This window comes from Eumetopias jubatus, unplaced genomic scaffold (genome assembly GCF_037043125.1).
Source record: "Eumetopias jubatus isolate StellerSeaLion01/CBP00866 unplaced genomic scaffold, mEumJub1_p1.0 scaffold_8, whole genome shotgun sequence".
NCBI lineage: Eukaryota > Metazoa > Chordata > Mammalia > Carnivora > Otariidae > Eumetopias > Eumetopias jubatus.
This window is the reverse complement of record NW_028274814.1, coordinates 97,196,371-97,210,647: the sequence shown is the minus strand read 5'-3', so window position 1 is coordinate 97,210,647 and position 14,277 is coordinate 97,196,371. Positions and strand designations below refer to the sequence as shown.

The 14,277-nt window shown below is 41.1% G+C and overlaps 1 protein-coding gene across 3 annotated transcripts in view; it reads right to left on the bottom strand.

The window, feature by feature from the left end:
- LGR5 (leucine rich repeat containing G protein-coupled receptor 5) overlaps positions 1–14,277 on the bottom strand; it is a 123,806-nt gene that overhangs the window by 7,812 nt on the left and 101,717 nt on the right. For 2 of the 3 annotated variants that reach the window (XM_028111034.2, XM_088025640.1), the window contains 7 exons: positions 13,223–13,291; positions 11,779–11,850; positions 8,131–8,202; positions 7,912–7,980; positions 7,699–7,770; positions 4,269–4,334; positions 3,043–3,114 (listed from right to left, as the gene is read on the bottom strand). In XM_028111034.2, coding sequence (XP_027966835.1) covers positions 3,043–3,114; positions 4,269–4,334; positions 7,699–7,770; positions 7,912–7,980; positions 8,131–8,202; positions 11,779–11,850; positions 13,223–13,291 — 492 coding nt within the window. The remainder of the gene's footprint in view (positions 1–3,042; positions 3,115–4,268; positions 4,335–7,698; positions 7,771–7,911; positions 7,981–8,130; positions 8,203–11,778; positions 11,851–13,222; positions 13,292–14,277) is intronic. The other variant, XM_088025638.1, reaches the window with a different exon arrangement.

Sequence of the window (14,277 nt, the reverse complement as noted above, 5' to 3'; positions counted from 1 at the left end):
TTGTCTTTTTAAAATGCCTAACAAGTATAACAAAAGTGTAGACATCTGAGGAAAGTGAAAGTGATCACAGTCAACTTTTCTCTAGCACAGATGAGTGATTTATTTATGATACTGGGCCTCTTGAGTTACCTTGGATAAATGGTCTTCACAGAACATTTATATTCTCATTTGAAAGGCTCCCTAAACTGGATGAAACTGGAAGGCTTTTTATTTTGATCCATCACGGATCCCAGAACAGAAAACAATTTTGGTGAACAAGGGGAGGAAATGGCAGGGAAGGGGTGGGGAAGCTCCAAATGGGGGTTGGGGAATTAATCAAGGAGACTGTCTTCTGCTGAGCTGCTCCTAAAGTCTCCGTCCAGTGAGGGGAGCGGGTCCTACCATCTGTCAAAGTCTCTCGTGGCTTTAGGGAGAACATGGGTGCCCCCGGTGAGCTTCACAGAGCGGAATATCAGGAATGTAGGCCAAGTCTTGCCATGGGGCTTTATAGCAATTTGACCGGTTTTTGAGTAAATATGGGAGAATTTGTATGTTCAAAGGACTGTAATTCCTCTCCTGTTTGTACACCTGTTTGCTGGAATCCTCCCAGCAGCCCCCCTAGGAGCCATTTCTGCTCTCCGGCCATTTTCAGTGCCTGGGGCTGACCTTGCAGGTGGCATACCCATGGCTCCCTACTGTTCGCAGTTGGATTCCTGGTGGAAGCCCAGGAGAGAGAACTTGGGCACTGGTGCTCCTTCTCTGCTTTGGAATCTTGTCTCTGGTGGCAACTGCACACTTTCTCAACCCCGGCCTCCCTTCTCTGTGCCTGTGTCTCTGTAGCCTCAGCCTCGGCCATGTTGTTGGTTTCTGCACACCCATCCCTCACTTGCTCTCATAACCGTCAGCACAACTCTGAGAGGTAGGTATTATCAGTAGCCCCATTTTACTGGTGAGGAGTGAAGCACAGAGTACTAAGTGACTTGCTCCAAGTCACAGAATAATCTCAGGAACTGGGATTCAAACTTGAGCTGACTGACATCAGCGTCCCTGATCTTTTGCTCAGAACATGTTTGAAATTCCTAAGTAAATAATGAGAGAGCCACTGCAGTAGACCCTGGTGGGGGGGTAAGACGATGAAAAAGTTCTTGTCATTTTTGGGTAGGGCACAGTGTACACATGGCAGTGCTGGGTGCTGAGTCCTGTGTCAGAGTGTGCAAAGGGCATCAGAGTGGCGTGGGCTCATGGCAGGAGATCTTGTTCTTACAAGGGCACAGGCAGGGGGCAAGTCAAGAATGGGGAGGAATCCGATGGGCAGCGGGAACAGGGGAGCTAGCCACCATGTGTCAGAGGCCTGGGAACGTGTGGGTGAAAGTCAGGAGGTTGTACTAGGAGGTTGGAGTCAGATTTTGAAAGGCGGTGCTGGGAAGTCTAGTCTCTATCTTGAAGACATTAGGGGACTGATGAGATTCTTGCAGCAGGGAAGCACCATAATTAGATTTCTATTTGAGAAAGATTCTCTTCAGAGAATGAGTGGAGACCGATGGCGGAAAGGCTGGTTAGGAGGATGATGGTGGAGATCCAGGGGAGCCATTCTGTGGGCCTGTGGCAGAAGAGTGGATGAACTGGAGGTGGCAGAGTTTAGTGGGGTCTAAGGGGCAGGAGGAATTCAAGGGGACTTGGACATGTAGCCTTCAGGGTCTGCGTCCCATTCTTCTGGTGTCATTAGAGGTCAACCTTTTATTTCGTGTGTAAATGAAAAAAATATATATGTATTTTTGGTGAGAACATTTAAGTGCTACTATATTAGCAAATTTCAACGACATAATAGAGTATTATCAACTATATCAGCCTTTTAAAATGGAACTGACTTTTGGAAACAGCCAGAACTCTAACTGGGTGAAAAAGGCAGGTAATGAAATAGGTAATGTATTTTTGTTTGACATTTATTAAAAAGAGTAGAAGAACTTCACAAGCTGATACCAAAAGTAAGGAAAGGGCAACATACTTAAATTCAGAACAAGATAGTTTTCAAGGTAAATTTTTAGGAGAAGATGATTCTTAAGGGTAAATTTAAAATGTTTTGAGGAATGGTATTATTTTACAAGGATATAGTCTCTTAAGTATTAAGAAAAACTTTAGGGGGGGCACCTGCATGGCTCAGTCAGTTAAGCACCGATGCTTGATTTTGGCTGAGGTCATGATCTCAGGGTCGTGACATTGAGCCCTGTGTCGGGCTCCATGCTCAGTGGGGAGTCTGCTTGAGACTCTTTCTCCCTCTCCCTCTGCCCCTCCCTCCCCTCTCTTTCACAAATAAATAAATAAATCTTAAAAAAAAAAAGAAAAATTTGGGGGAAAAAAAGGGTTTTTAACAAAATATACCAGAGTTTAAACATTACATATTGTCATTATTCATCAAAATTACATTGAAATTCAGTTTCAAGATGAAAAAGATCTGTCACAGAAAACAATCTGTTACCGAGTTTTTTTTTTAAATTTATGGTTAAAATATGGTGTTTTCACTTATAAAATGGAATTAGATACCATATTTACATTTTGACAAGCATTTTCCAGAGCATCTGTGCTCAAACCTTAGTGTACTTGTTAAAGTGCAGATTGTTATTGTACCTCAGAGCTTCTAACTCATGAGGCAGGTGAGGACCTGAAGCCAGCATTCTTTACAGTGGCCCCCAGATGATTCGCAAGTACTTTGAGACACATACTGAGAACTGTTTACCCACGAGAAATGAACAGGCAGGAAGAATTGTGTGGTCATCCCATTTCTGTGTGGGAAACGATCCCTACCAATTCCAGGCTGCTGACAGAAACGCGTTTCGTAGGCAAGGCAACAGCTTGGCCTCCTTCTTCTTTATCCAAGTTCCATGTCAGAGAGCAGACTGCCAATTTACTACTTTTGAATACATTCCCAAAAATTATCATGAGCAAGAGATTTGCCTTTTCATAGCAAAAGTAGGCACAAAGGTCCAACAATTACCCGTATACAGCGGAAAGAAAATATTAGAGAAGTAGTGGTGTGTTGGGGAAGGTGCTGGAGGCAGTACTCACAGAGCTCGGAGACCAAGCAGCTGCTGGAACGTGTCAACTTTAATTTCATAGATTTCATTATGTCGCAGGTCTCTGAAATGACAGAGTTCCAAAGATTGATTTCAAAGTCACTGGTTTCAAAGATTAGTCTTCAGAGAACTTGCACAGAGGGATGACCTGTCCCCAATCAAAGGAACACATGAAGTGTGACTATCAAGTGACTGATTTAAAATTTTTTGTTTTGCTTAAAGAAGAACATTCCAGTTTATACACGTAGGTGTTGCCTCTTTTACAAAGCAATGAGTTCTTTCGGGTGGGCAAAAAATGCCAGCCTCGTTCAATCACTTGGTGCCTGGCTCTGCCTTCTGAGCCCTTCTAGAATTCTTGGAGGGTCTTCAAGAGCATCAAACCATTACCTTTTATTTTTTTATTTTATTTTTTTAAGATTTTATTTATTTATTTGACAGAGACAGACACAGCGGGAGAGGGAACACAAGCAGGGGGAGTGGGAGAGGGAGAAGCAGGCTTCCCGCGGAGCAGGGAGCCCGATGCGGGGCTCGATCCCAGGACCCTGGGATCATGACCTGAGCCAAAGGCAGACGCTTAATGACTGAGCCACCCAGGCGCCCCAAACCATTACCTTTTAAAGACAGATTTGCCTTTCTTTTTCTCCCTTAATCGCCCAAAGGCATTCAGAGAAAAACGAAATGGGAGAAGATAGATGGTTAATTTTGATCAAAACCTAAGTATGACTTTAGAGCAATAAGGCTCATGTTTTGTGGAGGCAATTTTAAGAAAGGAATGTTAAAATGTTTCCTGCCTAAGTAGCATCAATGGCATCTCGAATATGACCAATAGGACACCTCCTCTAAAGATGGCTGTTGTGAAACAAACACCCAATGAACCCAAGTCCCTCCCATGTTTACAGATAATACCGCTCATTGGATATGTAAGCTTAGAAAAATCCCAAAGCTCCAATAGCACCAAAGTTCTATTATAACACCAAGTTTGGGGTGGAAAGAGCATAACAAATGCTTTACTTACAGTACAACGCATGGTAAAATAATATTATGTATGTTTCCCAACTTAATAGCCATCTTACACAGTCACACCTTGTGTGTATGAGAAGGGAAAGCACCAAATGTCTCCCTAGTGAATCACGGGGGCAAGCAAACCAAGGACCCCTGGAAATGTGAGTTTTGGCCCTTGTTTTTTGTTGAGTGACTTAGAGACTCTTACAGACATACATTTTCTGAAGCTTTTGGCAGACTGAGAAACTGGGTAAATCTTCTAGCAGGTTGTAAGATAGATCTCTGGAAAACAGAAGGTACAAAAGGGAAAATCTGTTACATATTAATCCTAAGGAAACATGCTTTGCTCTCCTTTCCCCTCCAAGATGATATATCTCCCAAAGGCAGACTCTGAATGTTTCCCCAGCCCTGACATGGAGCAGGTAGTCATAGCCATTATTGGATTAAGCATAGATCCAAACGTTTACTGAAATGTAGCTGTTGTACTTCTTTAATTGATTTAAATAATTTACTTAACGAATTTATTTATATTTTGTTAGTGATGATCTACAATGTTCTAGCTATTATCTTACTGAAATGAGTACAAATTAAATTAAATAATTGTGCCTCTCTAAGAGCTGCTATATCTCTGCAGCTAAGAGAGTCATTGTTGGTTCTTTTCTAATCAACTAAAAAAAAAAAATACCAACAACAATTCAAAACATAGCACTAACTTTGAAATCAATCACTGCAAGGGGGGAAAAAATCTAAGAAAGTCTTCAGCCAAAACTCAACAAATTACAGAATAACAAAAACATCTGGACATATTTATAGTATAATATAACTAATCTAAAACAAGCCATGGTAATTTGCAGAAAGCTTAAAAAAAGAAAGCTGGTAGATAAAGTAACATAGATACCTAAAAAAAATCTTGTCTCATGTTTAAAAAGTTATCAGTTAATCAACTAACACACTTTCATGCCTGATTCTAATTCTTAAAACCAGATCACCACTACGCAACTGAAAAATCCATACTGTTTTCCAAGAGGCTTTTAAATTATTTTGTTCTTGTAATTGAGCACTCCATTCTACATTTATTGAATGAATGGAATTTATATAGAAAGACAGTTCATTTACTACACATAAATAATGCAGATGAAGCTGTTTGCAAACACAAATTTGTAGTTCAAACTAGAGGTTTGAAAGACCAAACCAAACAAAAAATGAAAAGACCCCAACCATACCCCACACCAAGTACTTACTAAATACACCCGGTCAACAAAATGGTGTATATTTAAAAAAAAATAGTGACTGTGATAAAATCGACATACATATCATCACAGCTGATAGTAATTTGGTTCACTCATTTTCACAGACTGCAAGGGGACAAATCCTTCCTGTGTACCAAGTAGAGGATACAGAAAACTTTCTTCGACATAAAGACACAGTGTCACTTTCTGCCTACTTTCTACCTAATGATTTTCATGGCTAACACTCATCAAGCACTTCTTAAATATAGTCACCATGTTTACAGCTTTACCTAAATTATTTCATTTAATCCTTGTGGTCATCCTTATGAGGAAGACACTGATTATCACCATATAATGTGAAATAATTTGCCTAAGATCACCAGCTACTTAGTGGGGAAAGCCCCATACAGTCAAGTAATTCCCAGGCAGGTGAAGAGACTTGGGGACAATTTCAACAGTGACGTTTCCTCATGAAACAGGCACTCAGTGGATGATTCAGTCAAAGGAGGGGAGCTCGCAGATCTGTGCTTCCAGAACGTAAAGTAGATTGTAGTAGAGGTCAGGACCCTGAGTTCTACTCTCAACTTCAACCGATTCTTCAACTTGATCGATACACTGGCCAAAGCATTAGGCCTTTTTTCAGTTCTCTCCTTAAAGGAGGAGATACCCGTTCAGCTGACCTTGCAGGGTGTTGTGAAGAACAAATCGAAATTATAGGTTGAAGTGCTTTGAAACTGACAAGCTCCTGTGGTTAATGTATTTGTGTTCTTTCAGACCTTTCAAGTTTCAAATGGAGGAAAGAAGAGCTTGAAGAAAGAATAATGGTCTAAGGGAAGTGAGAAAGAAGTTGGTAAGAGCTAACACTGCCTCAGAGTTTACAATGTTCCAGGTGCGGGTATAAGCGTTTGACATGTAGTAACTCACTTAATCCTCATGAGGATCCTCTGGAGGAAGTGGCTGTTTCTCTATTTTATAGATTGGGAGATGGAGCCCCAGAAGGGATAAATAACTTGCTCAAGAAATCTTGCTGGTATATAGGGAGACTGGATTTGAACCAGAAAAACAGACCCAGAGCCTTTGCTCTTAACCGATTTGCCAGTCAACCTCCATTTATGCAGTTCTAGCCCTGGGTGGTTTGCCATTTGTGATGTGACATAGTGGAGACAGATGTAGTTTTAAATACCGGCTTCTTACGTACTAGTTACAGCATCCTAGGCATGTCATCAGGCCAGTTTCGTCAAGAAATGAAGATAATTACACCTGGGTGTGGTAGGCGGAATTCTAAGATGTCCCCTAAGATTTCCACCACCTGGTATACACGCACTTTCTCCTGGTTATCCAATCAAACTGCCTGTATTTGAATGTGGACTCTGCTACTTTCCTCCAGTGTGACTTCAACAAATGTACTTCACTTCCCTAGTTCTCAGTTTCCTTGTCTGTTTCTACACCTCAGAGGGTGATGTGGGGTGAAGAAGCAGACTTACTCCATATTCCCTCCCTCTATACATGAATGACTGACTCCAAGCCTGTCCCATGGTGTTCGTACAACCCCATATCACTGAACAATGGAAGTCTGAAGTGGTTAGGGGGCCGGGGATGGGGGAAGGCAGAATCATTGTGGCAGACATTCCCATTCTTCTACTTAACATTTGTAGTGCTGCTTGTAGTTCTGCTATGAGGTGAAGCCTGTGGTGGAATGACAGGCATTCAACTGACACAGATGTCTCCCGTGTGAGAACAGAGCCAGGACAGAAGACTAAGGGTCCATTCATTAAGTCTCCACAATGCATGAGAGGACGATAATAGGGGTGGGAGTTGAGGGAGAAGGTTGAAAATGGAAGGTCAAAACAAGGCTCTTCAAATTCCTATAAACTACTTTTCAGTAAGGGAAAGGCAGAGAAAAAAAAAGCTCCAAATCACCAGAAATCACATATGCAAGCTGTTTAACCACTTGTTGGAAACATTACAACGCGGCACCCACAACTATACCGGAAGAATGTTTGGTCGCCTTTATCAAGGTTTGTATGGGTCTGATAACTTAATTTTTAATTTTGGCATCCATATTGGGTTTTTGATCTATTATGTAATTTTTTTCTGCTCTGCACAGCCTCGAGAGGGGGAAATGAAGTTAGGTAGGCTTGTTCATAGCCTTTTTCTTGACAGGAAACGTGTGCCAGTTGAAACTCTAATGGGAGACCGATGGGACCTTGGGAACAAAGGGTGAGCCACCACCATTACCGGGGTCACATCAGAGAGCCACTTCCCCAGCCCATAGGGGCGAGGGAGGACCGACCTCCTGGTGCCCTCAAGGAAAGAACTTTCTCCCCTTTTCAAGGATTATTGAAAGAACGCCTGCCATTTCGCTCCTAAATGGAAGTTGCCTGTTTACACAACGTCACTGCCTTCCTGATACGCACAGCACTTGCAGATTAGGTAACTGATCACAGGCGGTTTGAGGAAGAGATGAGATCTGGGCTCCAGTTAAAGTCCTGTTGAAACACAAACCAGACATAATTCTCTTATTCAGGCATCGCACAGTGACATATTTTTATTCACTGACTTTAAGATTGGTCAGGCTTCAAGGGCAGTGCACATTCTGGGCAAAGTCAAGAGCCTATTCAAGTACTTACAGACTTTCCAGGCTTGCAGTTCCAGTTAAATCAGGAAATTCAGTTATTTGTGAGGCGCCATTCAGAGTCCTAGAAGGAGGGGTACATGAGTACTATTGGAAGAAGATTCCAGAAAGGGGTAATTTTAGTGCCATTTTCAAAGCACTTTAACTTAAAATATTCACTTGGTTTTTACAGTACCCCTGCAAGGGGAAAGTGATCTGTAAGAGAAAAACCTACAGTGTTCTTAGTTCAGGTAAATGTTGAAAAGCGGATCTTCCAACAAGCTGGATGGGGTTGTCATAGAAATGTCTGAAAAAAATCCAAATACCAATATCTTAGTATAAAAGTTGAACGACAAAAGAATACCTGTTCAAAATTTCGACAGATATATTAAATGTATGTAATCTTGATTGTACTATATTGTATAACATTCCTGGTTACTTGGTAAAACACAAAGTGTTTTAACTCACGAGGAGACTTTTTTTGTTTTTAAGAATTTATTTCTTTATTTGACAGAGAGAGTGAGAGAGCACAAGCAGGCAGGGAGCGGCAGGCAGAGGGAGAAGCAGGCTCCCCACTGAGCAGGGAGCCCGACGTGGGACTTTGTCCCAGGGACTCCAGGATCATGATCTGAGCCGAAGGCAGACACCTAACCAACTGAGCCACCCAGGCATCCCATGAGGAGACTTTTGGTAAGAAATCCATACTATATAAAAATGAAAGTTTCTGACAGCAAGGCAGATATAAGTGATAGATACTAAGGAGAAAAGCAAGTGAACAGACTGTAGGCATACCTAAAAATCTTCCTCTGCCTCCAACATCTGTGGCATATCCGTTAGGTGGCAAAAAGGTAATTCAAGGTGCTGGCAATTGTATCATTAAATAAAGAAAGATGAAGTTCTACAGATTCACACGAAGGTTAGATCCTCGGGTCAAATCTTATAGTAACATACACGAAGGACTCTTCAAAGTATTTGAGAGGAAATTTGCTCTTCTGCTTTTTTGGCAACATTAGATTTCTAAAAACTTAATTACTGCTTTAAAAGGTGAGGCATTATTAGAACTTAAATATTTTGTTTTACAGATTTTTCAGTAACGGTATTTGAACTGTCTGGTCAATGAAGCCCTACAAATAGGTCTTAGTGGAGAAGACATCCTAGTTCAATGAAATTCAACAAATATTTATTGGTGTCTACTGTGCTCAACGTATGAGGGAATTTACAGACTGAGTCATTAAGGAAAGCCATCATTAAGTATCTACCACGTGCCTGACATTATGCTAGATTCTGGGAGTTTGAAGATGGCTAAAATGTCCCTTCCCTAAAGAAGCTTGGAATCGGTTGGGATAGAACAAATAAGTAAAAGCATAACACTTTCTGGTTGATAAAGCACTTTCACGTATATAGTTCAATTGATCCACTCAACAACTTTATAAGATCCAGAGCACAGATGCTTAGATACTATTTATTTCATTTATGGAGGAGGAAACTAAGGCTCAGATACTTTGGCAAGTTCAGTACCTCCCACAGCTTTACTTTTCTCATTTGTTACACTGGGATAATAAATCTGAGTTGTAGGGTTTGTGTACAGATTAAAAGAGCTCATGCTTGTGTAACCTCTGGTGGACCTGGGTTAGAGTTGTCACCCAACAAACCTAAGTCCCCTTCTGTCCTCCTGCCCTCTGCCCTCTTCCCTTGGATTAGGTCATTGATAAGAGAAAAAGCTAGAGCCAGAATATAGGTCTTATGATTAAAAAATGGAATTTTTCTCATAATATCACACTGTCCCTTATCTATATCATATGCTTGTATGTATATCATTGTGTTCACATACATATATTTACATATGTACACTGGGCAGATATGAATGAATACCCCTGCTTGTGCGTAAGTTTCACAAATAAGGAGTTATAGGGTTCTCAGGAAGGAGTTTTCTTGTGAGATCAAGAAAAACTTCATGTAATGTCATTTGAAACGGGCCCTGGGAGACAGAATTTCAACAAGCATTGTGAGGGGATGGACTCATAGGAGCAAGGACATAAAGGGTTTTTTTCTATGGATACAGCTTTGTCAATCTGAGTTATGGCATCGGGTAATTGAGGAGACTGTGGAGAACTGGTCGGGCGATGAGACAAGAGACGATCCTGAATCTCCGGATGTTCCACAGTAAGAGGGTGACAAGATGGATGCTGTGCCTCTACCCTCCCGTGATGGAGGCAGGGGGATGAGCCTTAGATCGGCAAGAATGTGGAGGAAGTGGCTAGCAGAGGCTGGTGGCAGTGGGCCTGAGAAGTTACGCAGAAGATGGGGACCACAGAGGGAGAAATGGAGACCGGGTAGCCAATGGGACAGGGGAAGCATTCACAGAAACTGGGAACTGGGGATCTGCCAGGGGGTGGCAGTGACTGACGAGAGAGAAACAGGCAGAAGCAAGATGAGGAGAGTTTCAGGGAGAAAATAGTGAACGCCATAAAATACTGGATAGAAGCACTAATAAATTTTGGGGGCTGTTAGTCCTTTCTCAAGTGGTATTAGCATATCAAAAGAGTGATTAAAAAAACCCCAAACAAACCCAGTCTTGTGGCTCTAAGGAAAAAGAAGCAAAGGCAATGCAATTTGCCAACTTTTAATATGTAAATACTCTCTAATGAGGCCTAATGTTTATTGGCAATAAACTTTAAAACCCTTAGTTTGCCAACATACTGTCAGACTATTTCAGAAACGATGAATGGTTTTTTTTTTTTTTCACTTGTCAGGGCTAATTGGGATTCCAGCTCATTTGTGACAGATACTACATGGTTCCAGAAAGCCTCTTAATCAAATTGGCACAGGATGAATAACTGCCAAGAAATGCCCCCAGAGTCATGTTCAACAGTTGTCCTTACTCCCCTCCTGCTGTTTCGAGACACCTCCTGCATGATCTCAGGCCAGTACTATGCCCCCAGTTTGCCAGGTCTTTGAACGAAGAACCATCCTAACACCTGTTTTCATCTTCCCGCGCGTCTACACGTGATCGACCTTCTGTCTGTGCTAAATGTGAAACATATAACTAATTAATTATATGCTGTAGTTGTAACTCTGTTTTGTGCTTTTATGGTAGATAAACGCTCATATACATCTTTTTAGAATATATGCACCTTTCTAGAATTACAACCGAGCTTGTAATTGTATAAATGTGACTCAATGCTTGGGCTTGATAACAAATAGATACAGAAACCTCGCATAAAACAGTATCCCCCCAATGCCCACAATCAACTGAGTCTATTGCTGTAAAGGACTCCTGTTATAATAATTTATAGGGGCACCTGGGTGGCACAGTCAGTGCAGCATCCGACTCTTAGATTCAGCTCAGGTTGTGATCTCAGGGCCTTGAGATCGAGCCCTTTATCAGGCTCTGCACTCAGCACGGAGTCTGCTTGAGTTCCTCTCTCCCTCTTCCTTTGCCCCCCCCCCCCGCACGAGCGCTCTGTCTCTCACTGAAATAAATAAATCTTTAAAAAAATTTGTATTTTTAATATACCTGGGTTCAAGTTCTGAATGACTAGGTGACCTTGATAGTGATTCTCTAAAAATCAGTTTTATTCCTTAGAAAATAGAGATAAGCAAAAGTATGTCACAAGATTACTGTGAAGTGAGTCAAGGCCTCTGAAGATATGAAGCATAATGTAATGCACACCTGTAGGTTCTAGAAAAAAAGAATCTTTTATGTTATTTCAGCATTCAGCTGAAACCTGGCAAAACATCTCTATAGATACTTCTCTGTAAAGAATCATATTGACAAAGACAAAACTTGGGAATATATAGGACATTCATTTTATTATATTTAAAAGTGCAATATGTATTATATCTCAGGATGGAAAAATCAAAAAGAACTACGGCCACTTACATTGTAATAAGAGAAGGATTGCCTACAAATGCTTTCTCGGGTATTGACTTGATATTGTTGCTGTGAAATCCTCTAGAAAGAGAGGGAAACATTTCTTTAAGAAAATAACCTGTAGGGTAACATTATATAATAGCACTCCCTTCCTGTGGCAATGATCAGCGTCTTTGGTAGCTAGAGGACAAGGTTACATTCCTCTATGCATTTTGAAGCTTATGTGCTCTCCAGGAGAAAAAGAAATCACAAGCTGTCCTCTTGAAAGAGGAATAAAGAAACTGAAAAGAACAGTTGTGCTTTAAGGAGGCTTACAATCTAATGTTATAAAAAGAAAATCCATCTGTTAATATCCAGTAGAACACCACTGTATGACAACCAGATACAGAGGGAACCATCTTCGGAGAGAGGATTATGATCACTTCTCCTGACCCCGTTTGAAGTGAGGAGAAGAGAAAATTGACTTAAGCTGCTGTGAAGTAGAGATTTAAGTAAGCTCCTTATGAGGACAAGATTTCCTGAGCTGAAGGGAGGTACTCAGTGAGTCTGTAATAACAAACCGATTCTCCTCTGCCGGGTGCTAATGTTGTCTGAATGGCAGAGGGGCAGAGTCAATGCTCTTTGGGTCCCATGTGGCCGGGCCTGGCTGAGGCGCCTTTGGGCTGCCTGACCATAGACCATGAGGATTTCCCAGTTGAACCACACGTGGGGGCTCCTGAGGGAGAACCCTCCTAAAGTCTTCCGCTTCCAAACAAGCCCTGTTGTCTGCCTCCTTTAGGGGTGTCTCTCATTCCTCTTGGCCAAGAGAATAGGCTCTACGTTTATTTTCCTTTCCAAGCCTTGGAACATTCCTTACATACGTCATTCATATTTTTAGGTACAAAGAAAAGCTAATTGAATTATAGCATATAAAAGACAATGGATGCAACCTAAGAGCTGGAAGTCAGCTTTACTTTAGTAAAATTGTGGGTTTTTAAAAATTAAATATGATTCATAAAGTCTTTGAAGAATATGAGATGATGTATGTGAAAACATCTAGCACGATACTAGGCACACGCATTTTATTTCTCTAATCCTAGACTTAAAAGACCTAGAAAAGTTTGTTCTTCAAAATGCTCAGCAAATAACTGAATTCCGTGACAATTCTTTATAAATGTATGAAGTGTGTAGATGTTGGGGGAATATAGCTTAGGAAAAGGGTATGATTTAGAGAACTATGTATATTTTTTCTAATATACATATTTTAAAGAAATCCATTCTAAATTTAAAAAAGATTATCTAATGTTTGCTGGAGATAGAATAAATTAAAATATATTTCAAGTGTACTTAGCCATTATTTATACAAATTTTTAAAATTTTCTAGTCAGTCATACTAGGTACAATAGTCAAATATATTTTAAAGTGAATTCACAAAGAAGAGAGTTCTCCCATTAAATTTGTCCTAAATACTTACAGTTCTTTAAGGTTGGAGAGTGTCCTGATGGCAGTGGGGAATTCATCAAGATTATTATAATTTAAATCTCTGAAAAGAAGTAAACAGTACTTTCAGTTTTTTGTTTGAAAATTCCTATATACATTTACAGAGAAAGTGAATATCCTATTGCAATGGGCCAGGATCACCGATCAAAATCCTCCTTCCTTCTCTTCATGGAGATATTCTTGGCTTGCTGACCACCATCATTCCACCAGTATCTGCGTTAACGTGGTCATTACACTGCTCATGAGAAATGTCAGAGTCAAGTCTCAATGGCACTGAGGTATTTAAAAACGGAGGGAATGGGGGTACATACAGCCGTGTTAATGTCCAAGTAGGAGGGACACTTGGTTAGGTTGTTGGTAGCTTGACCATGTAGCTCTTCACCTGAACCTGGCTCACCATGCTGTCAGCTGGTGTGTGTGTTCCTCCTGGCTCCTGAATCACATCTCCTCTCTTGTTCCCGCCTTCACACTCTGATGTTTCCCCCTGCTTTTCAGTCTCGCCTGAGAGGACATCTTGGAGAGCTGCTTCATCCCTGACTCCTGTAGAGTGCCTGTGAGTCTCCCAGCCTGAGGTCCAGGATGACAGTCTGCTTCTGGAGAGGTGTATGTGGTACAGGGTACTCTCAGGAAGGGCCTCAGGTCTAGAATTTCTTCAGGGTCACAAATAAAGATTCAGACCAGAAGTATGTTTTCCTCGGTCTGTGAGGCAAAGCTCTACATTATCCTTCATGCCCAGAGATGGCATGGCCAAACAATTTCAACTCATTAATTTCTCTATCTGTTATGACACAAATGGCTTTTCAATTCCATTACGCAGACTAACTCCACCTTTTATCTACAACTTCGTATGAAAAAGTAATTGCCTCCTAGTCTCGGGGAATGGCAGATTTCCCAGATGACGCAGAAAAAACTCTTTTGGTCAGGCAATCAGATGTGGTTAGATCTTCCTCTATGGAGAAGAATTGCTTTTTAATTTTGAGAGAGATAATTTGACCGAGTTAAACATGAATCAAGATTCCTACTTGTCTG